Here is a 26,064-nt window from a genome sequence, read left to right as displayed (position 1 = left end):
GGAAAGATTAATGCCAGAAATACCATCCCACTTGAACTGCATCCCTGGAAAGAGGAGGAAGGCTGCAGAGCTGGGAATCTAAGAGTTTCCTTCACAACCCCCACAAAGACCAATTCTCCCACACCTGACCCATCCTAAAGGAGGAACCACAATTTGGGAAGAAAGGAAACACATCTCCTAAGCCTCTCGTTGGGATTCCTAAGGACCCAGAACCAAGAATGCTGTTCCTGACTAAGACCAAAAGACAAGGCAGATGAGAAGGGAGAGGTTTTGCGTGTTTGCTAGGTAACGTGAGATGATGTCATGTATTGCTTCGCTTGAGCAGTGGGTTGTGGATAGCGGACAGGATGGAAGAAACAAAAGCTCTATTACCAGAAACTCTCCACGCCCAAAATGCAGCTTCGTTCAAGGACTGGGTCTGAATTTTTTAAATAAGAACACAAGCAAATTATGTCCCGGGTCTGAAGCAGCACTGTTTCCCCCAAGAAAAGTCTTTACATACAGACTGGGATATCAGTCTTATACAAATAAAGTTACGCAATCAAGTTAATGCAAATACGAGGTTTAACCACCAAGCCAGCTGGTCTGCACTTGAACTTCATCTTGGGGTTTCAAGCCTGAGACACAGAAGCGGTTTGGTTGTGGATTGTGTTTAACTTCACCGTTCAGTTTCTGCAACACTGAAGGATTGGATTTTAGAATGGAAGACGTTAGAGATCTTGAATCCAAGACCTTCATCATACCCATGAGCACCATCAGGCCCCACAAGCTCCGTCCCTTTGCACAGCTTCCCTCACAGCCAACGCTGACCCACTGCACCTGCCCCCTGGGCATGGGGTGCTCCCCCCCTCCCATGGCCCCAGGCCGCACTATTGTCTCAGAAGTGCTCCTCACACCGCGGGAGCAGGCTGGATGAGCAGAAGTCCTTTGTCTCACCCTCGAGAATGCTGAGAACCAGAGCCATATGCCACACCATCAGTTCCTTTTAAGCTGTTTTTGTACTGCTCAATCAGGCCTTGAGGCGTGTTATGGCCAGTGTTCTTGTATAGATGTTTTCTCTGCAGCCATTTCTCCTGGCGCCTATGACTCATTAAGTCTCACCCTTAATGGAGTTCTACTTGTGTAGATCGGATACAACTGTCCCTCTGCCCTGACCTCAGCTCTCCACGAATGCTGAGTACAGCTTAACTTCCTGACCTTCCCGTGAGGAAAGAGAAAGAAAAAGAAGCAGAGCTCACAGCCTGATCAATATTACATATGATCTCATTCGGTCCTCAGAAACAATCCCATGAGACGGGAGTTATGTCCACATTCCAGATAGAAAAACTGAGGAGAGGTTCGGTAGCTTGGCACAGTTGCCTAGTGAGGGCTGAGAGTCAAAACCCAGGTCAGTCCGACCCATCGGCCCCTCATCCCTCACAGCACCATGCTGCCTCCTGGGACTATGCACAGTGTTACCAACCCATCTTTCTTGAGCCTTGCTTGCTTCTTTGAATGTAAAACTTTTGAATATGTCTTCCGCCAACCCTTACTCCCCTTCATGGAGTCATAGAAAAGGAGACAAATGGAAATAAAGTCTGTTACAACGATATATTTGTGATAATCTAGGTTTCAGCTGTCTGCCCACACTCCACCCTTCCTCCAAACAATGGAGAGACACGAGTGAGCTGCGGTGTTGCACACTAGTTACCAGCTCAGAATCCAAGGCCGACCGCCTGAATGCTAGTCCTGGCTCACCACAGACTTGAGGTATGACCTTTGTCAGGTCATGTAACCCTTCTGTACCTCTATGTTCTTAGTATGTAAAATGGGCATGATCCTGACATTAGAAGGTTGTTCTAGGAATTAAATAAGAAAGTACTTATAAATCCCACAGAATAGTGCCTGGCACACACTAAGCATTCAATAACCATGAAGTATTACTTCTCTCTTTCCCCCCACACCAGTGTGTCAATAATAAGGCCTTACACAGGTTGCCTTGGAGCAATCTGCTTATAGAATAATCCTGGACAAGGGCATCTTCAAGTAAAACTGAGTTCAAGTCAGAGAATGTCAAGAGCAACCAGAAAGGTGATCAAGTGCCTGAGAGACAGGCTAAGAGGGTGTAAAGAAAGGATAAATGAAGAGGGGATGATTTTGCCTCTTCAAGGTCAAGGTGGGAAGGTTCCATGTAGATTGTGAGTTTTAAGCATTTCTTTACTTTCACCTGCCGCCAAGATCTAATTCATCTCCAGCCATCAGCTCCTTCACCTCCCCCAGTCTGAAATCATCCAATGAAGATGCTTGGCCATCTCCGCCCCCCGACACTAAATGACCACCTATGGACCATCACCACTCCCATGAAGGCAATCCAGGGAGAAACAAGCCAGAGGATGTTCCCCTCCAAAACACGCCTTCATCTCTTTCTCCCTCATCCACTCCTGAATCCCTGAGGCCGAAGGGCTAAGTTCTTTTGCACCCCCAGGGGCAGCCTTCAGTAGCCTCACAGGTGAACAGCCTCTTCACTTTGTCATTCGAGAAACTGGAGTAATAGCTTCCAAACCACAACAGCCTCTGGTTCTGAGCAGTACCCTGTAGTCCCCTGAACGGAGAGGCAACATGAAATATAAAAAGCACTGTCTCAGGAGTCAGGAGACTCAGCCCTAGTCTCTTCTCTCACCCTACTGGCCACGTAACCTTGGGCAAGTCACTGTTCTTCCCTGGGACTCAGTTTCAGCTTCTGTAAAATGGGGGATTAGACACAAACACACACAAAACACACACACACACACAATTCTCCATGATCTCCAACTTGAAGCTCTCACCAAAGAAACCTAAAACAAATACGCTTTATGTCACTAAAGCCTAGTCCTAGGACAGTACCTTGAACTTTGTGTTCACATACATATAATTAAATGAAAAACAACAGAAGTTAAGCAGTTTAATAATGAGTCGTGTTTAAAATTTCCTAATCTTTTCTTTCTTTCTTTCTTTCTTTTTTTTTTTTTTTTTGCCTTGGGATTCCTTAAAGGTGAACCTGGCTACAAACAGGGAAAGTTTACTTCAGATCCCACAGTCCCCTACTTCAGCCAAAGAATGAGGCAGATTGACCACTGAGTTTCTCTTTAGGAAAATAATTCAACATCTGGACAACAACTCTCAAACAGGAGGTAATACAGCAAAAGACCAAAAAGAGAGGGAGAAACGTGTAACTAAAAGGGAGAATAGCTCCTCTCCAATCTGATATCCCTCATAGCATTTTTCCCTGAAGAAATTCTTGGCTGTCCTGGCTAAAGACAAATCCTGTGGACAGTGAAATAAATTCTTTCTGTAACCCCAGCCTTCCACTCTTGGGGAACATTTTTCCCCCAGCCTCAAGGATTACTGTTAGATTATCTTATAAAAATTCAAGCACAAAGACCCAACGAATTACAAAGATACATGGATCTGTGGTAAATGTGTAATTTAAGAACTTCTTTAAAAAAAAATTATTTATTTGACACAGAGAGAGAGAGAGAGAGCACAAGCAGGAGGAGCAGCAGGCAGAGGGAGAGGGAGAAGCAGGCTTCCTGCGGAGCAAGGAGCCCGATACGGAGCTTGATCCCAGGACCCTGGGATCATGACCTGAGCTGATGGCAGATGCTTAACCAACTGAGCCACCCAGGCGCCCCTAAGAACTTCTTTATAGGGGACAGTAACGCTCACACTAATGAGGTAACAAGAACTAATAAGAATACATGAAAGTTAAAGAGAGTTTCAGTATAGCAAAAGTCTGAACTTCTTTACTGATAGTTAGACTGAGAGGAAGGTACGGCCTAAACACATGTATCCTAGGAGCTGCCCACCCATGACAGGTGCATATGAGCTGCTGGCCTCCCGCCAGCCCATACGAGTGGAGTAACTTGTCCAAAGCAGGAAAGCATTTACCAAGTGCAAAGCTGTTCTCAGGAACTCTGTTGTGACTGGGGCTCCCTGGCCCATAGGAGGAGACCAAGGTCTCCCTCAGCATAAAAAATCCAGAAATGCATGAGTGCCTTGGACACAGCTTCTCCACTGCAATCGAGGTGACACACTTGAAGGGACTGAAAGACCTAAAAGCAGTTTCTAATAGCTGTTCAGTTGCTACCATGCTACCGAAATGTCTCACACTCTTCCTAAAAGCATGCGCAGTTACTGCACGTTCTCCTGGGCCTCCCCCGCCCCCCAAGTGTCCTGACTTAAGTTGGAAATTCTCGCTGCACTGACCTTACTCTACTGGAAGCACGAGGGAAAGCTCTGCCGTGTGGCAGCGAGCACACAGACAGCCCTTCCTCGGCATCCGTGTGGGGTGAAGCCTGGCCTCTTATCTCTGCCTGGCAGCCCCTGTACTCCACTCGCCAGCACCCCGCAGGATCAATCAGGGCAGTGTTTCCCAGGACAGACATCGGCGGGGCGGCAGTATGCTCGGTTACAGCAAAATGGTCACGTAGATTGAAATCGGGTGTCCCTGTGGTAAGGGGTTCAAGTTTCCTCATTTTACAAACAAAGTTGAGATTCAAAGAGAGGTAGCCTTCTGCGGGGGGTCATGCAGCCTCTTAGCAGAACAAGATCCGGACGTCAGGTCTCATAAGCCAAGGTCATTTCTGCCGCCACGGCTCCGCCTGTGGGCTGCAACCCAGACTCTGAAGAATAAACCCATGGCTCTGCTCAACCAGCTCATACTTGTTAAAAGGACTGCATCTGGGATATCCTTACCCTGTGTAGCAATCCGGCGTGCCTCCTTCCAACTCTCCTCCACAGCACTATTCGGGCACTGAACTAAGAAGATATTCACAACCATTCACTCTCTGGGGTTCTCTCTGAGGACAGCTGGGGTGCGCTGGAGTCTACAGCTGGTGGCGTCTGTCTACTGTCCCTCTTGGCCCCTCTCTCCACTCAAAGTATACCGGTTTCCCGAGCAAACAGATGAAAGGTAGGCGGGCAGATTGCACCCCAAGCTACTCTCTCTCCCTCTATGGTTCTGGTTCGCCTGACAGACACGGTGTAGCAAGTGCGCGGCTGAGGTCTTGAGGTAAAAACTAGTATTTTTCAGGAGGAGACGGAGGAAGGATGGAGCAATTTGTAAGCAAATTACAAGATAACTGCCACCTTTTCCTCACTCCCACAGGTATCTGATGGTCCTGTTTTATAACTCATCCCTTCAGTAGTCCACAGACTGGGCAACAGTTACTGCTAAATATAAGGCGGAACACTAGTGGCTGGAACTCAAGAAGCTCTCCAAGAAGAACCAGACTACTTCCTTAAGTGCAGCTGCATGCATTATAAAGGAGACTACTTTCGCCTTTTTCAGGGTCATTCTTTCTGTGAGTGAATCAGGAAACCGAGAGATTACCAGAGAGGACGGAGGTGACGATGAGTCATCTCCACCATCGCCACCACCCTCGTCACCACTGGCACTTTGCAGACCACTGGCTGGATGCCAGCAACATACCGCACCAAGTGGTTAACCAACTGGACCTTGATCACATAGCTAGTAAGTGCAACCAGATTCCAGAGTCTGCTCTTAAGCACATATGATAACACCTTTTTTCTAACCTTATAAACAGAGGCCCAGAGAAGTAAAAGGTCTTCACTGAAATGGACAGGGAATGGAAAATCTAGAATTTGAGAGCCCAGCTTTACGGCTGTCATTTCTAGTTTGTGATACTGCTTTCCTCCCAAAGCCTCCTTGTCTCCACCACCTCTGCTGCTCTCGCCTCTGACCCAACCACAAGACTCCCATAGGCTTCTCTGCTTAAGGCCCCCCACCAGACTAAGCCATTTCCGTTCTGCTTAAACACAAGCATTGAAGCGTTCAGGAGTTAGCGGTTTTCTCTCTCTTCCCATCACCCAGCTTCCCAGTGTCCATGGGCGAAAGCGTTCCACTCTGAAGAAGCAAAGCAGGTGGAGGAATATCAGCAGTTTTTTGTAGCTGTTTTTTGCATATTTTAAAGCACTGCTGTCATGGAAGCGTCCATTAGCTCTGAATAAGAATTCTTGGTATCTATGGCAATTTCGTGTCAAGAACCCACCTTAATCCCTAACAGCAAATATTATTATAAGTCAAAAGGAAAAAAAATCCAATAGTTCAGTGGGTTGAAAACAATCCAACCTTGAAAAGGATTAAGTAGATGAATTAGTTCATGGTTGCTCTCAACTAGTGTTATCCAGGAGAACTTTCTATGATGGAAATGTTTTCTATCCGTCCTGTCCAATATGGCAATTAGTAGCCACATGTGGTTGTCGAGCCTTTGAACTGTGGCTGGTACAACTGAGGTACTGAATTTTTTATTTTAGTTCATTTTACCTTTAAATTACATAGCACGGGTGGCTACCGTATGGGCCAGCCGGGCTCCAGACCACCCCTCCCAGGACCCCGTGCTATTGACCAGGCATGGGGTCACACAAATAAAACCCAGAGTCTGCTCTCTAAGGACTTAGAAGCAATGTGGGGAGACAAACCACATACACACAAGCAATTAAACAGTGACAGACAATAAGAGCTACAGGAATTAAGAAAGAGCATCTTAGAACCTAGTTCTACAGAATGAGTCCTTTACCCTTTTGCTACTGGGGTTACAAAACAGTCTGCTTGAGAAAGAGTATGCCACCTGGCTGCATTATCGCTTCTGCGATCCATTGAAAGGAGATGCTGCTGTCCTTATAGGTCATGTGCTTGAAGTAGCTACCCCCGAAGGGATCGCTGCCCCTGTCAAATGCTTACTATCTCCCCAAGACACAGGACTAAGAATGTGCTAATCAGGAACTAAGCTCAGTGTAAACGAGATAAATCCAATTCCTGTTTCTCTCATTTTATCATCATAGCCTGAAGCCTGAGAGAAAAAGGAAAAATGACCAGGGAGAAATACTGTCCATTTCTTGCTCCTTTTATCACCTTGCAGGGCCCTCCTCTCGGGATTTTCCTCTCATTTGTACAAGCATTTTCCAGGGGATTTCTACTCTTCGACCTGCTTTTCAAACTTCCCCTCCAGAGCCCTAGGCCAACAGGTTGGCCGGGAAGCCAACTTCACACCTTTTGCAAATAGTTGAAGAGGAGGGGAAATAAAGGAAGGAAAAGAGAGACAAGTAGGGAAGGGAGAGAGAAGAGGGAAGAGAGAAGGAAAGGTAAATAGAAATGGCCCATAAAGGAATGGTGAAGAGAGAGCAGCAGCTCTCTGCTCTCTGAGGGTCATCCTCAGCATCCCTGTTCTCAAGGGGGACTGGGCCACAGTTCTCGACCTTCCATGGTTACCAGGAAGTGAATGGCACGACTATTCTGAGATCATATGAGCCTCTCGCATTGCAACGTATGGCCGGTTAGGTACAGACCGGGTTTCACTATCTTTACTTTTGTGCCTTTTGTGACAAACAAACAAAACAAAAACTACTGTTTCCTGTGTAACCTCCCAATTAATGTGACCCACACTCTTCTTAACTTTAAATGAGCCATTTTGGACCTACCATTTGCCTCATTGTGTTGGGGTTATACTACAGAAAGAACTAAAGGTTTTCAAAAGTGACAAAAACATGGCAAATGGAGCATTAACAATAGACTTACATCTTGATGACACTCGGACCAGGTAATAAACTCTCACACACTTTTGTGTCTAAAAATTCTGAAGGGACTTCTAATTCTGTTGCTGCAGGAGACATATTACAGGGAACCACAGTACAGTCCCAACCTGCTAGATGTAACATTGCTATGACTGCAGAAAGGAAGGAAGAATACAATGGACCACAGCACCTTCGCTCTTCGATCCTCCTGGCCACATAATGTCTCATCTGGTGTTTCCAACTCTAGCATTCCGTAAAAGTGGGATTGCAGTTTTGTAGAGTTCAACTTTAAAAACCTTAAGTCCATGGGAGGTAGAGAGGGGTGAGTGGGGCCTAACAGAGAAGAGGCTCTTGTTGGTGACAAAGATGGGAACTAATAGCCCAGCTTCAGAGCACTGATGGTCTATAAGGCCATCAGGGTCATGGCCAGGTCTGCTGAAGGTAGGCAGAGGTAAGGGAGGTCCTACACGACCTCTCATAGAGCACGCCCCAGAGCTAGGTGATTGTATCCTCACTCTCATCCTCATGAACAATTCAGTGGGAAATGGATGAGGACCACAGAAAGATCTTATTATACAGGATCATCTGCTGCCCAGAACTCACTGCGATCAGATCAAACAGGTAGTGTTTCTAGGGGCTTCTCTGAGCCCCCGGGACAGTTTTTATGAAACAGAACCTCTCTTTGTAATGGGATCTTACCTGGTTGTACCTTTGAGAATAGCAATTTGGAAAGAAGAGACCTTCCTTAGCGGGGGGGGGGGGGGGAGAAAAAACACCTTCACTATAAACATAGCAACGCAAAAACCTGGGGGAAAGTTTAAACTATGGGAAGAGGTGGTTGCACCTGAATGAGACTACTGTGATTTAGCTGGAAAAGCATACTGCCCAGGTACTGCTATCGCAGGAGGCATGGCCGGGCTCTGTTCGATTTGGCACTTCTTTTTACGAAACAAGATATTGTTTCAAGGACACAGGCACAGAAGTTTACAAGGTGACAGTGGTCATAAGAATGTCTCAGGTCACTCACTGCATTAGGCTGCTTTCTGCTGCTGGACCCAGTTTTACTTCTACAACTCCCGGTGTTCTCAGAGAATTCTGACAAGTAGGCTGCAAAAGAGCATTTAGAAATACAGCTATCTGAGATCTAATCCGTAAGTGCAACCACTAGAGAAATGGAGTCACTTCTTAATAAAGTAGGAGGACAGTTCCAGACATTTACAAATCCAGCAGGATGTTCTCTGCTAATTTTCTCCTAATTAAATAGATCAGAGCGAGTGTTCTGACTGGCCACTTAAAGGGCAATTCAGTGAAATATCTGACCCTAGGCTGATCCTAGACCAGAGCAAGAAGGGATGCTATCAATCAAGGGCTTTACTGGGTCAACTGGCAACACTGGAATATGGACAATGAATTAAAATATCGTATCCATGTTAAACTGATTGAGGTTGAAATGACCGTTTTTTCTTTTAAGAGACTGTCCTTAATTGTTAGGAAATACATACTGAAGTATCTAGGCATAAAGTGCCATGAAATGATTTAGAAAAATTACTGTACATGTGTACAATAGTGACTTATGATGGGTAACACCCTGATAAATCCAGTGCAGGCTGAAAATATCATTTAATAGAGTAAGTCGTAAATGCATGTAATACATCTAACCCATTATTCTCAATTAAAAAAAATATATACCTCATCTACCAAACATCACACCTTAGCCTAGCCTACTTTAACCATGCTCAGAACACTCCTATTAGCCTACATCGGGCAAAATCATCTAACACAAAGCGTATTTTAAAATAAAGGGTTGGATATCTCATGCAATTTATTGAATGCTCTACCGAAAGTGAAAAACAGAATGGTTATTCAGGTACATAATGGTTATAAGTGTACTGGTTGTTCACCCTTGTGATTGCGTGGCTGATTGGGAGCTGCTGTTGCCCAGCATCATGAAAGAGGATCATACTGCTTATCACTAGCCCAGGAAAAGATCAAAATTCATAATTTGAAGTATGATTTCTACTGAATGCATATCATTTCGGCATCATTGTAATGTAAACAAATCTTACGTTGAACTATCATTAAATCAGGGACAGTCTGTATATATACACTATGTATTGTATATTACAAAACATTAGGGGCACCCGGGTAGCTCAGTTGGTTAAGTGTCTGACTTTGGCTCAGGTCATGATCCCTGGGTCCTGGGATCGAGCCCTGCATCGGGCTCCCTGCTCAGCGAGGAGTCTGCCTCTCCCTCTCCCTCTGCCCCTCCCTTTGCTCATGCTCTCTCTCAAATAAATAAATAATATCTTTAAAAAAGAACATTATATTATACATACTATATAACATCATATCATATGTAATAAACTAGTCTATATTATACATATGTCATAATATAAAGTCTGCATGTATTTTTATGTAAAAAGAGCAAATAATAGAGCAAAAGGGCAAAAGTCAACAATAGTTCAATCTGGTCACAGGTACATTAGTATTCTTTGTACTATTGCAAATTTTTCTGAAGTCTGAAATGACGTCCAACTAAAAATATGTTTTATTAAAAAGGAGGGGAGAATTGAAGCCTTCCTTCCCCAGCTGGGTTGCCGGCAAAGAGATGTCTTATTCAGGTCTATACAGGCTCTATCCCAGGTAGGATGTTGGCTTCAGTCTGATTTTCACTTGTTTTGATCATTCATACAGACTAGCAAAAGGAAGCAAAATGAGGTGGTTTTTTGTTTGTTTTTTTTTTTACTTTCTTTAAATATCTGATTATAAAAATTGCATGTGCTTACTATAGAAAATTTGGGGGAAAGAATAGAAACCTAATAAAGAAGAAAAAGAAACATACATAAATTCCACCACATCCCACCAAACTGGAAGAAACATTATTTTTATTTTGGCATACTTCTCTTCAGTCTTTTTCCCAAAGTTTTGAGAATTGGGATTATATTGTATAAAGTGCATAGCCTGGTTTGGTTTTGTTGTTTTTCCTTTAACTTAGTATTAATATTTTCCTATGTCATGGGTAAAAAGGAAAAAAAAAAAAAACTCCATTAAATCTTCAATGTCAACACAGTATTCCACTATATGGATATGCCATAATTTACTTTTTCATTTCCCTAAAACTGGACCTTTGATTATTTCCAATTCTTATTTATTACACATAATGCTGAGTTAAAAGTTTAAGACCTTAGTGCTTAAGTCTTTTTTTTAGTATTTCTGATTTATACCTTTATGACAGATTCACAAAAATTAAGTTACTGGGGCAAAGGGTATAAACATTTTTAAGACTCAATGCAAAAAAAGGTCAAATGACTTTTTTAGAAAATTAGGCTCATGCCTTTATCTTTAAAAAGGAGACACCTAAAGGAGATTATCAAAACTTTGGGCTGATATCTCACTGAGGATTTAAAGAAAGGGAAGTTACTGCCACAAGCTAAAAACTGCAGTCTTCAGACCAAATTTCACTGCAGAGACAAGTTCTGTAAGCTATTGTTTGTCTTCAGAAAAGGAAAAACTAAAATATTCTAGCCTGTATCAACACACGCTGGCTGCTAGGTAGAAGATGTAGGGTCCAGCCTCAGATGATAACCGGTATATTAAGCTTTGGGTGTCTAAAATCTAAAAGACCTTCTTATCCTCCTGATAGAAATGGGATCCTAAAAATACAAGGAGCCGAAAAGCACATGGGAGAAAGTGATAGGAATCTATAAGCAAGGTTCAGAGTCAAAAAGACAGACTTAATTAAGACAAGTTGGATTTTTTGCCCTCTAATTTTCAGTAGTCAATGGTCAGAGGAGACACAGAGTCAGTCCCGTCTGTCCTGAACAAACAACCAGCCTGGGTCAAGGACACAGCCAAACCTCCCCGAATGCTACCTCCTCGCTTGTTAAATGACACGGTTGAACAAAGTCCCTAAAGGTCATTCTCAGGTCTCTGGTGTGTCAACATTCTCCTTTAAAATGTGCCAGCGGAGAAAAGGGCAGAGTGGTGATTCTCTCTGAATGTATTAGATCCAATGCTGACCACCTCATTTTTCATAACACAACTGGACCAAATGGCACTTGGTAGACAGGAGCTTCTAGAAACTTTGCATTTCCCCCTCTTTCAGGCAGTGAGGACTGAGAAAGGAAAGGCAGGGGGATGTGTGAGCAAGGAGAAAAGAAGGCTCACCGTGGCCATTGCAGTAGTAGATCCACTTCTCCCGGTTCTGGGTTGGGGTCATGGATTTCTTCAGCCCTGCCTTTTCCACAATGGCGCTGGGATCCTGCCGGGGCCCCTTTTTCAGAGTCCTTGAGCTTTTCCGGATACTGCATACCACTATCACCACAAGCACCAGCAGCAGGAAAAGCACAATCATCCAGGGCAAATGTTCATTGATGTCAAAATGCTTGTGTAAGTTCTGTCGGGGGTGACCCCTCTTGAGGCCTTTGATAGGCGTGCTGGATTTCTCACCCCCAGTGGCCTCCATGGATGGCAGCAGCTTCAGGATGTGTCTGTGGTGGGGGCCTTGCTGGTGGTTGACTACCTGGAGGCTTGGGAGGGTCTTGTTCATGCCTTCCTCACCCCTCGTTGAGCTTGTGTTGTCAGGGACTGTCCCTTCCTGGATGCCACTCGGTACCTTTGGTCTAACAGAGGCAGAAGAGTTGGATTCTGTTGAGTTCATGCCTAGAAAAAAGGAGGGGGGAGAGCTTTTCTATATTTGGGGATCTGCATATTCTTCCTCTTCCTGCTCATCTCCAAGCCAGGCCAGATAATAAAAGAAGAGATGGACTTTGGAGCTTAAGAATAAATTATACTGCACATATTTGTAAAGACTCTTAACAGCACCTTTCTGTGGAAGGTAAAAACTAAACTTCACAGCTAAACTCACTTCCTCATGGCAAAACCAACAGCATCCTCAGGGATCCAACATCTGAGCCTCACAGCAGCTTCCCCTACATGTTTCACATACAGAGCAGACTCAGGTACGTTTGGGGTTCTAGTCAACTTTTAAAATTGTGTCGATTGTTCACAAAACTAGTTCAAATTTAATCCGTTTATTCCTCCTCTCCCATCTTTTGGCCATTTCAAGATACAATGGTAAAATTGAGAATATGACTAAGATAGGGAGAAAAGTTCAAACTCAAATCCAAATCTGACCAGTGAAAGCTTTGGTGAGATGAATCAGTGAATAAAACAAGGCAGGACTTTCTTAGGATCTATTATTAAGAGAGAAGTTTTGGGCTGGCGGCTTAGTGGACTTCCTTCAAAGAAGCTTCCACAGCACTCTTCACTAAGGAGTGTGAGAGCCAGGGATTTCAAGTCCCAAGAGACAGGACCTGGATTGCATCAGGACCTGGATTGCATCAGTCCCTGAGAAAACCTGGACAGGCCACTGGAGCTCTCTGAGCCTGTTTCTCCATTTCAAAATGGCAGTCGTAAGGCCCTCCTTATAGAGTTATCATGAAGGTCCAATGTAATCACACATGAAGAGTATGTTAGAAAGCACAACTCAAGGTGGCTATCACCTCAAGAAAATTAATCAAAAAGGATCTGAAAATAAAGAATAAATTTTGTATTCTGCCTGAGGCCAACTGGGACACTTGATGAAGGGCATAAAATTAAAATCATTCAAAAAAGTTAAACTTACTATTTTCCAGATGGAAACGCTAGTTATCTTCAACAGGCTACAAACTTGTGTGTTTCCCAAAGGTTCTAACTTTCTTTTCCCTTTTTTGCCCCACCTTGGTTCCAATATTTATCCCTCCCTTCTAGGCCATCATGGTATTTTCTCCTCTTTTCCTTCCTTCTTTCCTTCTGGCCGTGTCTATCCAGGATAGATTCCATGTTGGAAAGCTTTGAATCTGGGAGGAACCTTGAACATCTAAATCACTCATGTATTTGACAAGTTTGAAACCAAGTTTGAGGAAGTGACTTATATAAGGCCATGCACTGTCCTTATTTCTCTCAGTCTTTCTTTTTAAGCTTGATGCGACCTAGTTCTTTAGATATTTGATCCCCCCTAATGGAAAATCTGAGTCTAAATGTTTCTAATACATCCAGAGAAGATAGATTAAACTAGCCACAAAAATGGAGGCCCCTTCTTCAAGGGGTGACTTTGGAATATACAAAACGGAGAAAACATCCTTGGTTCAAGCCCATTTTTGGTAGTTCCACTGGGCTCAAAGACTTTTTCAAATAAATAACGCATGAGGTTAAGTTACCTTTGGGAACATAAGTGGAGGAAAGGACTTCATGGGACTCCATGTGCTCCGGGTGTGAAAAGATGGCTGTGCCAGGGGCAGGTGAGGTCGTGCTGGAGGACGGAAGTGTGCCACAGACATTGTCTGCTTCCTTGGTCCCCGGCTTGATCACCACCAAGTTCTGACTCAGACAGTCTGTGTATGCTTTGCATTTCATCACACTAGAAGGCACATCAGAGAAGGTACCCCGAGCACACTGCTTACACCGCACATCCTCAGTCTCTGTCCCTTTCTTCCGCACACCCCAACCCACGGGACACACCGTATGGGGGGCACAGGTACCATTAAACTGGAACATGCCAGGTGGGCAAGCACATTCTCGGTCAGTCAAGGCAGCACAAGGTAATTTCTCAACCATTGGCCATGGGCATGGCTGACTACAGTCATGGCATTTCTCTATGCCATTCTCATGCCTGGTAAAGGTTCCCACAGGGCAACTGCTACAGACACGCAGGCTCGTGTTGGTACAGTGCTCAGACACATAGGTTCCTGCCGGACACTTGTCACAGGTTAGCACCTGGCCGGTGGCACGGTCAACATGGCGGTATTTGCCAACAAGATTTGGGGCCTTCGGTTCTGGCTGAGCGGTGGTGGTGCTAAGGAATCCGAGCTGAAAGAAACAAAAGGGGAGGGAAAAGGAACAAAAACCAAGAAGGGGTTACACAGGAACAGAGGAGAAGAAAAGATGGAACAATCCCACCACCACCACCACCATTCCCATTAAAGATCTGACCAGTACTGCATCCTCTTAACACTACTAGAGTGACATGGTAGAAAGAAAGACTCCGATTCCATCCTGGGGCCTGACCTACTAGCTACGAAGCTTTGGTTTTGTTTCATGACCGTTGCCTCAACTTCCTTTTTTTCTATCAAATGAAGCTGACGATACTGCTCAAATCGATTATAAAAATCGATTGAGAATATGGACATGTAAGCACTTTGTTGTTCATTTTCAAAACGCTATACAGAGGCACCTGGCTGGATCAGTTGGTAGAGCATGTGACCCTTGATCTCAGGGTCGTGAATTCAAGCCCCATGTTGGACGTAGAGCTTACTTAAAAAAATTTTTTTTTCTCAAATTTAAAAAAAAATTTTTTAAATCCTGTGTAGAAGTGAAAAATCCTAATGCAAGAAGAAAATAACCTGCTGAATAGCCTGTCTTCCTTCCCATGACACAATGTTAAGTTGCCATTTCTTAGCACCAGGACAAAGCTAAGAAATAGGATGGAATGTGTTCAAGCTGCTTCTGCTAGAGCACCAGATTACCCACATGGAGTTAACTGATAAGGCTGGAGTTTTTCAAAGCTTTTGTCTATGCAAAAAGCCAAACATCTTTTGGTTTTTGTTTTGTTTTATTTGCAAGACAGAGGCAGGCCCTTGGCATTCTTAATTTGCTTTAAACAACAGAGTTGATGCTTTTAGAGGTACATCCTGTTCACTCAGCCTCTAAAGGCCACGGTCCCTGGAGCATGGACCTGCAGACACCTAGGAAGTCCGGGCACAAAGCCGGGCCCAGCAGGGACTCAAAAGAAGTAAATTTAATTCATAGGACAGAAACTTCACCCAGCTAGAAAGGATTTTATACTACCTTCCAGACTGGAAACTTGGGAGAAAGGAAATTATATTTGTGGTAGTAAATCCTGAGGTCCTTTTTGAGAGCAGGGGGAAAATGTTTAAGAATGAATACTGAGAGAGAGCTTTTCTGCATGAATGAAGATTGAGAGGTTCCAAGGAGGAAGTTTCCACGGCCTTCTACAAAATGGAGAACGGTTATGTGTCAAGAAAATAGTGACCGCCCCATACTACCAGATACCCATCAGGGCAAGTTCCTTCTAAATTAGTACCAGGAACTAAGAGAATAAAATAAGAATTTCTTCAAAAATTGATCAGAGTTCCTGTCTCCTTAGCACCTTGAAAGTTAACCCAAGATTCAGTTCCCCTCCACCTCAGAATTCAACGATCTGAATCAAAAGTATCTCCCTTAAAGCCCCTTACCCTATCCTAGAGCTGCCTCCAGTTAAACAACAATACTAAAAACAAATTTCTGGCTTGTGAGAATCTATTCATCTTTTCCTTAACGTGAGACACACAAAAAAGGGCTAGCAGTGGATTTTTCTCAGTAAGAACTTAATGGTATCTTGGACCGAAGAAAACGAAATCTCCTGCTTGATAATGGTAAATTCTGCACTATCTTCCCTTTTCACTTTCTGGCTTTCTTCCCTTATCTTGGTCCTTCTATTTGCAAAATGAGCCCAGCCACCCTCTTCTGCGCCTGGCAGGTGTATTAGATGGAGGGCAGAAAGCCACCACCATGGCCTGGAGCCCAGGTTCCATTCAGCAAGTACCTGAGGACAAGTCTCCTCCCAGTCTGCTTGACGCTAAGGAGCCACCCGAGAGGTCGCAAAAGCGCCTCTGCTCTGTATTTCTCCGAGTTCCTTTACATCTAATTTCTAAGTGCAAAAGCACTTTTAGATGGCCACAGGGTTCTGGAATTTGAAAGATGTATAAATAACCTCCATGGCAGGTTATTATACCTGTGCAAACGAGTTAAAAGCAGAGAAGGCAACAGGAGATCCGGCCAGAGGGCGGTGGTCAGGAACAAACATCACCCTGCTGTGCCATGGGCTCTGAGTCTGGCCCCCTACCTGTGCAGGCAGGCTGGGCAGTCAGCCAGGCACATACCCCGAGCACAGGGTGGTGGCGAATAGCAGTGTGTGTGCGCGCGAATGCGTGTGTGCGTGCGTCCAGGCATAAGGCTGGGGCTTGTCTTCCTACAGCTTCACTTCTCTCCCCAGGGCACACACTTGTTAGGGATCTATCAGCCCCCTGACTACCGAATTACCAGAGGTCCCCCAGCAGCACACAAAACCCACCTCCAAATCCCACGGCACCCACACACTTCCCCACTCATTAAGCAGATGTTTCAGTTCTTGGTTCATTGAAAATAACCAATCAAGTTTCTAACTAAAGCAAAGCCCCGGGCTCTTTAACTGCATCATACGAAGTAACCCGCTTTAGACAAGGTGGCTCTATAAATGGACCTTTCATTACCGCATGTTGCAGGAGGCAATTCCAGCTCCTACACAGAGTTAACAATGATGCCTCGGCAGCTCACCTGGACTGAACACTAGAAAGGAGATTTGTGCAAAAACTAGGTGTTACGAATGCACTGGGCAAATATGTATTGAAGACCTACTACGTGTATGCAAGGCACTATGCCACAGGCTGACAACAGAACCTTGTGAACTCTATTCCAGCCCCATGAAGTACACCTTCTAAAGCACGACAGACAGAAACACCTAATTACATCAGGAATTACTTAATTAGAATTGAGATTACTGATGGGGAGAAACACAAGAGTCCTGTGAGGGGGAGGTTAGCAGGTGCTTCCCAGCTGAGGGACGTTACAGAAGTGTTCAGAGTTATTCTCAAGGACAGAGAAGCAAATGTAATTCTGGGCAGGGGGAAGGGACGGCGGGTTAGGCAGAGGGAGCCCCACAGAAAAAAATCTGAAGCAGAATGCTCAGCTCAGGAACTAAAAAGTTTATGTGGCTCTCCCTCAAATGCAACACAGTGACCACATAGTTAAATTTGGAGAGGCTCTGCATTTTGATCCTAATCCCAAATCCAAAATTTTGGAAATCCAAATCCAAAAGTCACCCTTCCTCTATATAGGGGGGTGGAGGGGAAGAGATATATAAACACAGTTGTGAATAAAAAAGTGAACGGGCAGCAGAGCAGAAGGTGAAAGGGGTTGGAGGGGAGGGGATGGAAAATGCCACTTAGAAGGTGAAAGTCAGGGGCAGCTTGGATGAAGGGGGTGGCCATGGAAAGAGAAGACAGCAACAGATTTGAGAGGTCAGGGCAGCTAGATTTGCTGAATGATTACCCACGGAAGGAGAAAGAGGAAAAAAATCAATCATCTTCAAATTGGACTCAAGAGAGCACGGGACAGAACACCGTTCTCAAGGCTACCCCTCGAGCCGAGAGGGTGCACCTGTGGGCCCATGGCAGGGTCAAGAGGTAGAGCTCCAAACTCCCCATTTCTGCCTCAAACACAGCAGCTCCAATTTACCAATTTGCTAAGGGAGGGTGAGGGGGGCAAGTAAGAATTCATTTGAAGAAAGGATTCCTCCTAAAACAAGTTTGAAAATCACGGTACTTGAGGGAACTACCCCTACGATCTACCCCAATTCCAAAGTTAACGGCAAAACCCATCTGAGCTACAAAGCTGGAGGACCTGCTCCTTGGGCTCTTCATCATCACCGAAACTCTCCTGAAGGGAAGAGGTGGCAACACCCCTTTCTCTGAACAGAGACACGGGTGGCACCTGAGAAGTTATTTTCCTAAAGGCTTTTAGTTGCCTGAAGCCTGGTCTAAAACTAGAACTTTTCCCACTAGCCTGGTGGCAAGCCTCTGGTTTCTAAGAAAATTAAAATGATGTATACATCATCCCCAAAGACAGTTCTGGGGGTGAAGCAATGGGCCATTTGGGGCGGGGGGAATCAAGTTCAAAAAACAATATTTAAGAATGTTCCAGGGCACTGAGTGGCTGAGTCGGTTAAGTGTCCAACTCTTGATTTTGGCTCAGGTCATGATCTCAGAGTCGTGAGATCGAGCCCCACGTCTGGCTCCGCGCTCAGCACAGAATCTGCTTGTCCCTCTCGCTCTGCTCCTCCCCCTGCTCTCTCTCTCTCTCAAATAAATAAATAAAAATCTTTTTAAAAAAATGTTCCCTACAAAATGTAAAAACAAGTTTAGATGATACCTAAAAGCGAATGTTAGGAAGACACCTGAATCAGGAGACACAGTCACTGAAAACAGAGAGGGAAGCAGAGCACTTGAGTCTGGTTCCACCAGATCAAGATCTTTAATTCTCTCATTTGCGCAGAGGCAGAAAAACTAAATCAGAGGTTCACCCCAAAGTCTCAGGCTTCAAACACAGCATCAAAGCTGTTACCTGGGAAGCTTCTTAAAAAAAAATCCATATCCCCATTCCCATCATCTGAGACTACTGCGGGTCTGCAATAGAGCCAGGAATGTATTTTGTTTTTAAGCTTTCCAAGTAATTCTGATGCCCTGGCCAAGTTTTGGCCCCCTTGAACTAAGGCAGGACCCCTCTGGCTCAAACCTTCCCTGATCCTGAGAACTCCTTTGGAGAACCCCCGGATCCAATGTCAGAGTCCCTCCCTCTGCCTCCTACCCAACCTGCTACTTTTTATTGTTTTACAACAACAACAAAAAAATCAACCTTCTTATAACAATTCCAACAATTACAAAATAGAGTAAAATGTTTAGAGACTTAAAATCCACTCATCCTCAGAGAAACTCACAGGTGATTTTGGTGCATATCTTCCCAGACCCTTTTCTGAGCTTTCACACGTAACACATACACATGAACTTCGAGTTGGCTGTTTCTGTTGCTTTTGGGTTTGTTTTGCCTCACGTATCAAAAAGGGACAGGCCATACAAACTGTTCTGTGATTTGCTTTTGTCCATCACTGAAATCTTTCCATATCAGAACACACAGACTACTTTATTCCTTATAATGGCCCAAGTTCTCTTCAACAGGATGGATACGTCTGAATGCAGAGATTTTTTTCCTACTGAGGACATGCAAGTAACCTCCTTATCCATATGTCAGGGGATCCATGCATTCTTCTGCATTCCACATTCCCTTCCGTGCCTTCCCACTCCACACCCCAGTTTCCCTTTTCTGTCGTTCCCACCCCAAAAGACAGATACAACCATCCTGCTCTCAGTCTTTTGAGAACCACTTCTTTCAAGGACAAATATAACCCATTTGTGTGTGTTTATATACATATATATACATATATATATATATGTAACCCAAATATATAACCCATAACTTGGAAGCTCTCACTCACACCCCTCTTCCCTATTAATATGAATCTACTATATAAGTATTGTCAGTCTGTGGGAGGACCAGGCCCGAATAAGAATACTTGGGCAAAGATTTAGAAAACAAAAGACATGTTTTTGTCATTTTGACCTGCCTTAAGATCGGTTGGACCTTGGGGGCACGTGGGTGGCTCAGTCGTTAAGCGTCTGCCTTCGGCTCAGGTCATGATCCCAGGGTCCTGGGATCGAGCCCCGCATCGGGCTCCCTGCTCCGCGGGAAGCCTGCTTCTCCCTCTCCCACTCTCCCCTGCTTGTGTTCCCTCTCTCGCTGTGTCTCTCTCTGTGTCAAATAAATAAATAAAATCTTCAAAAAAAAGAGAAAGGATCAGTTGGACCCTGTCTTAATGCTTGTAAAATTAGTATGTTGAATTTGGTCACACTGAACTCTACCCTTCAAGGTGTCTGCGACTATAGGTCCAGTTACACCTTCTCCATGAAGGCTTTACAATTACTCCTAGACACCCAGATTCCAAGCAGATGAGCAAACTCTTCATCACATTTCCTGTTTCTATTCTTCATTTCGGTGCCTAATTACATCTTGCTGGTAATGTTTGTTGATGGCCTCGTAGGTGCATATATTTATCTTCCCATAACGATTATAAGCAGCTCAAGGCCAGGGACAACCACGTAGATTGCATTTCCTTCCTTGCTCAACCACCTCAATAACGAAGACCATGGAAATCATAAACAAAGCAGCCTCTGAGCCAGGGGTCAGCAAACAAAGTCACTTATTCTTGTAAATAAGTTTTATTGGATGCAGCCATTCATTTAGGTATTGCCTATAGCAGCTTTCACGCTATAATGGCGGAGCTGGATAGTTGCAAAAGAGACCATATGGTCCACAGATATAAAATATTTACTATCTGGCCCTTTACAGAAAAAAAAGCCAGCCAATACCTGCTCTGAACAGTCCAAAGAAATGTCAAAAAAAAAATCCCGGGACCAGGAGCCCATTCACAGGAACCCTCGGACCTCCTGTAGAGTCTAGCAGTGAGGACTGAGTTCTTGGCTTCCCTTATTGACATTCCAACTCACGCACCCAATCCGATCCTTTTATGCCCTTAAAACTCAGTGGTTTCACAAAGGACTGCGGATGAAACGCAAACTCTTCCAGGTAAAGATCCTCCCTGCCCTCCTCTTCTTAACTCAAAACAGGTTTCACATTCTCCCCTCCCTTGTCTTCCTACATGACTACCATCATTTTATAGTTGTACATTTACTGGTATGGTGTGTCTTCCCGTCTGGACCGCAAGCTCCGTGAGGGCAAGGAGAGAGTCTATTTTACATAACGATGCTATCCAAGGCCCCAAGGCCAGTACCCGACTCATGATATACCTGACAGGGGGTCTGTTGACAGAATGAACAGATTTGCAGACCATAAATAATCAGAAGCAACAAATTAAAGGGTGATGGTAGAAGAGGTTGCTGGAGCACAAGTATAAGAGCAAGTGTGAGAAAAACCAAAAAGCCTCCACACTGTAGCCGTAAAAAATTAAAGGGATAAAGCTGCCTGGCACCCTTCAGTAGAAGGCCAAACATGTGTTTCCCCTCCAAAGACCCTAAGGCCACATCACTGTTTTAACAGAACCATTAACTGGTTTACAAGAATTATGCTCAGCAGGGTGCTTACGATGACAAGCACATGTAATGAAGAATTTAAAACATCCCCCTTCAGGGCACCCAGGTGGCTCAGTCATTAAGCGTCTGCCTTCGGCTCAGGTCATGATCCCAGGGTCCTGGGATCCAGCCCCGCATCGGGCTCCCTGCTCGGCGGGAAGCTTGCTTCCCCCGCTCCCGCTCCCCCTGCTTGTGTTCCCTCTCTCGCGGTGTCTCTCTCTGTCAAATAAATTAATAAAATCTTAAAAAAAAAAGAAATCCCCCTTCATTCTATAAAAAATGATTAAAAAAATGACACTAACTTGATACTTGGAACTGTGAGAAGTATATAATGAGATTATTCTTCAGAAGTCATTTATGTTCTGTCCTGGTTTAAACTTCAGTTATTTGGAAAATTTCATTTATCCAGGACACTAATTTCACTGACAGTAACAGATAAACCACCAAATATCAACGTACCATCCAAACTGTACAGGATGTAGGAGGGCTCTAAGTACTTGTTGAGTAACAAAAAGGTAAACCCTGGGACAAAGAAAATTTCAAAAGAAGGAAAAGGTAGCTCTAAAATGACCAACTATAAAGGCCTCCAAGTCTTCCACACACACCGTGGTGGCCCATGTCACAGCGGTCCTGTTGTCATTTCTCCTCTAGGGCACTGGGACGGAACTGAAGACAAGAAGCACCCAGATATGCTAACACATGTCAGATTGCTGACGCCTATTTATCTGTAACGATTCTCATCCCATGACCTCATCCTTCAAACAAATGAGGAAAAAATTCCCTGCGTTTGATGAGTACAACACATTTATGCCTTTCTTGTTCTTTATAGAATTCCAATAATTTTTCACGGAAAATGAGTAAACTCAAGGCAGTGATAAACTTTTGTCTATTCATAATGGGCAAGCAGGAAGACTGACTGTGAGTTTGCTATAGAAAATGTTTAATGGTGCATAAAACTAATATTTTAAGAGGGATCTCAGTTACTGTGATATTATAACAAAGATAAGGCAAGAAAATTATTCCCGAGATGGTGACCATAAAATATGCCAACCGATGATCAAAAGGCAAAAAAGCCAGGCAGGCAAGGCACCCCCAGAATTTCTGACCATTTATTCTGAGAATTACATTAAATTTACAATAACAAGACCCTGACTGCTGGAGTTCTCCAGATTCCAAGGGAAAAAAAGAATGGTATAAAAAGGAAAACTTCAACAGAACTGTTCCTATGTATGTTATATAAATTTGGTCAGCTCTTGCATTTCCTATTACCTTCCCTGACTTAAAAAAAGGCTTCTGTTGCTAAGGCAAAAGCAGGGACTGCTGTTAATGCTGAAGAATATAAAGAATGCCAAGGCTAGAATGTGCTGACTCCAGGACTGGAAGGAGGCAAGCTCAGGGCACACTGGGAAAAGGAAAAAAATAGGCACGACTTAACCCGGATGCTGTCTTCCCTGGAACCTGCAATGCTGAGGAGCAGGGGGTGGCAATCAAACGAAGAATAAAAATTTGTTGACACTTGGCACTGAGTCCTCGGACCTCAGACTTCATCGCCTTCCATCTATGCCCACGGCTACTTTCTGTAAGCTAGGACCCCCACCTACATGGAGAAGCCACGTTATAAACTAGACAGTGATAAAGGTTTAGGGGGAAATACTCTTCTGTGCTCACTAAGAATTTATAGAATCTGCATATAAACCAAGGCAAAACTAACACCACCAGCCAGCACAGTAGTTCCGCCAAGAAAGCATCAACCAAACCTATTTTAGCCTGGCGTGTGCTCAGCAGGCTCCGCTCTACCAGGTCCTAGCTGGACGATCTTGGCTAGTGACCCAACCCATGTCCTCCGGTTCCTCATCAGTACAGTGTAGATAATGGTAATACCTACCCTCCTGAGATTGTTTTTTTTTAAGATTTTATTTATTTATTTGAGAGAGAGAGAGAATGAGAGACAGAGAGCACGAGAGGGAAGAGGGTCAGAGGGAGAAGCAGACTCCCCGCTGAGCGGAGAGCCCGATGCAGGACTCGATCCCGGGACTCCAGGATCATGACCTGAGCCAAAGGCAGTCGCTTAACCAACTGAGCCACCCAGGCGTCCCTCCTAAGATTGTTTTCACAACTGTTAAGACAGATCAAGCAGGTGGGACATGCGTGACCCAAGTCCCCCATATAGTTGTTATTTTAATGATCACTCCTTCTGCTTAGCATATTACTGTAGTTTAGCTTCATTCCCTTGGGATTAGGCAATCTTTTTTTTTTAAGATTAGTTTTTTTTTTTTATTTGAGAGAGAGTGAGGGAGAAGCAGGCTGCTTACTGAACAGGGAACCCAACTCCGGTCTCCAACCCAGGACCTGGAGATCATGACCTGGGCCGAAGGCAGACCCTTAACCCACTGAGCCACGCAGGCGCCGGGGATTAGACAATCTTTTAAAACACCCCAGTTAAAATGCAAATGTCCAGTTCCTGAGAAGGGTATCAAGAGACTCCAGATTTTAAAAAGCTGGCATCCTGAAACATCCCCTACTAGACTTGGAGCATTCTACAAAACAAAAAGTACAAACAAAGGGCGCCTGGGTGGCTCAGTCGTTAAGCGTCTGCCTTCGGCTCAGGTCATGATCCCAGGGTCCTGGGATCGAGTCCCACATCGGGCTCCCTGCTCGGCAGGAAGCCTGCTTCTCCCTCTCCCACTCCCCCTGCTTGTGTTCCCTCTCTCGCTGTCTCTCTCTCTGTCAAATAAATAAAATCTTTTAAAAAAAAAGTACAAACAAAATACAGACTGCATGGTGATGAGTTAAAAGACAAACAAGGGCCAACCGACACTTCAAAAAAGACTTAACAAGGGCGCCTGGGTGGCGCAGTCAGGCGACTGACTCTTGATTTCGGCTCAGGTCATGATCTCAGGGTCATGGGATCAAGCCCTGCGCCTGGCTCTGCACTCAGCCTGGAGTCCGCTTGTCCTCCCTTTGCCCGCCGCATCTCTCTCTCTCTCTCTCTCTTTCTCTCAAATAAATAAATAAATACAATCTTCAAAAAAGGCTTAACATACAAACAACATGTAGCAAACGAGGAAGCACAAGAGAGGAGAAAGGATTTCTTATTAATAAAGTGCACTTTAGACAAATGGAGCAGAATCTCAGCAAGCACTTTCCGGAGTGAGTTTCCCTGACCGAGTCCCACAGGATGGTGAGGACCTCGGGTACGATACACCTGCGAACAAACTCCCGCGGGTTGCCTGCTTTTTTACAGCCCGCAAGCGAAGAACGACTTTCACGTTTTAAAAAATTACAGCAAGGGGCGCCTGGGTGGCTCAGTTGGTTAAGCGACTGCCTTCCGCTCAGGTCATGATCCTGGAGTCTCAGAATCGAGCCCCACATCAGGCTCCCTGCTCAGCAGGGAGTCTGCTTCTCCCTCTGACCCTCCCCTCTCTCGTGTTCTCTCTCATTCTCTCTCTCTCTCTCTCTCAAATAAATAAATAAAATCTTTAAAAAAAATTATAGCAGGGGGTGGGAATCAAACAAAGAATAAAATTTGGTGACACGTGGGAATTTGAAATTCAGATTTCAGTGTCCACAAACGCAGTGTTATTGGAACGCAGCCACGCCCCTTCTTTTAGGTACTGCCCGGAGCCGCATTTTAAAAAGTACAAAGGCAGAGTTGAGTAGTTTCCACAGAGGTCACCTGGCCCACAAAGCCAAAAATACTATCTGGCTCCTTACAGATAAACTTTACCAAGCCCTGGCCTCCAAGTAGAGGAAATGTTCCTGATGGCAGCCCTCACAGAGGCACAATTAATATTAGCCTGCTGATGGCTCCAGGAGGCCCAGCAAGGGGACTGCAGAAAATAGTGACTTTGTTGAATCCGGCATCTCCCAAACGTATTTGGCCATACAATCCTTTACTCATGCAAGATGTATGAACATCCTGCAGAACCTGCAGAAGCAGTTTCCACCACCAACATGATGCTGACGTCCAGAAAAGTCAACAAACCCAAAATTAAAAAGATCAGATATAAAATTCGAAGTAACAAGAATTAGACCATCGGTAAAGAGATCAATTTCTGATTATTAAAACAGAACCAATGGCAACAAAGGACACTCTCAGACACAAAAAAGAAGAGGCTTAAGAATGTTAACCTAAATTTTTGATATTAAATGTAATATTAAAAGTAGAATATAAAAATGTATGCCAGGGGTGCCTGGGTCGGTTAAGTGTCTGACTCTTGATTTCAGCTCAGGTCTCGATCTCAGGTTCGTGAGTTTAAGCTCCATGTTGGGCTCCATGCTGGGCGTGGAATCTACTTAAAAAAAAAAAGTATGTCATACACGGCTAATAAAAGCTTATCACCAAAAATGTAAAGAATTTATGTAAATGGGGTTAACATAAACTCCACTCAATAGCTGAGCCAGAGGACGACATGAGTAATTACAAAGGTAATTATCACATGGATAAACTTATGACATCCCTAGCAACTCCTGAAACGTACATGTGCACAGCCAAGGACCCTTACCTATCTATATTAAAGCAGCACAAATAAATGAAAATGATAAACTCCAATGTTGGCAGCCTTGTGGGGTAGAAGGCGCATTTATAGTTCCTGGTGGCACTCTAAATTAATTCAGTCTTTCTAAAGACAATCTGGCAATGTGCTGCTAGAGCCATAAAACCATTCATTCATTTCCTGTGACCCAGCAATCCACTTCGGGCAATATACCCCAAATATACCTCACTTCTGGGAAC

General features: G+C 44.4%; 1 protein-coding gene across 2 annotated transcripts in view; it reads right to left on the bottom strand.

Moving 5' to 3' along the window:
- TNFRSF21 (TNF receptor superfamily member 21) overlaps positions 1-26,064 on the bottom strand; it is a 67,491-nt gene that overhangs the window by 32,180 nt on the left and 9,247 nt on the right. For both annotated transcript variants that reach the window (XM_028097749.2, XM_088023947.1), the window contains exons 2-3: positions 13,752-14,400; positions 11,719-12,213 (exon numbers count right to left, since the gene is read on the bottom strand). In XM_028097749.2, coding sequence (XP_027953550.2) covers positions 11,719-12,213; positions 13,752-14,400 — 1,144 coding nt within the window. The remainder of the gene's footprint in view (positions 1-11,718; positions 12,214-13,751; positions 14,401-26,064) is intronic.

This window comes from Eumetopias jubatus, unplaced genomic scaffold, assembly GCF_037043125.1.
Source record: "Eumetopias jubatus isolate StellerSeaLion01/CBP00866 unplaced genomic scaffold, mEumJub1_p1.0 scaffold_6, whole genome shotgun sequence".
Taxonomy (NCBI): domain Eukaryota; kingdom Metazoa; phylum Chordata; class Mammalia; order Carnivora; family Otariidae; genus Eumetopias; species Eumetopias jubatus.
Note: the sequence above shows the minus strand (reverse complement) of the source record. Positions and strands in the feature narration are given on the sequence as shown.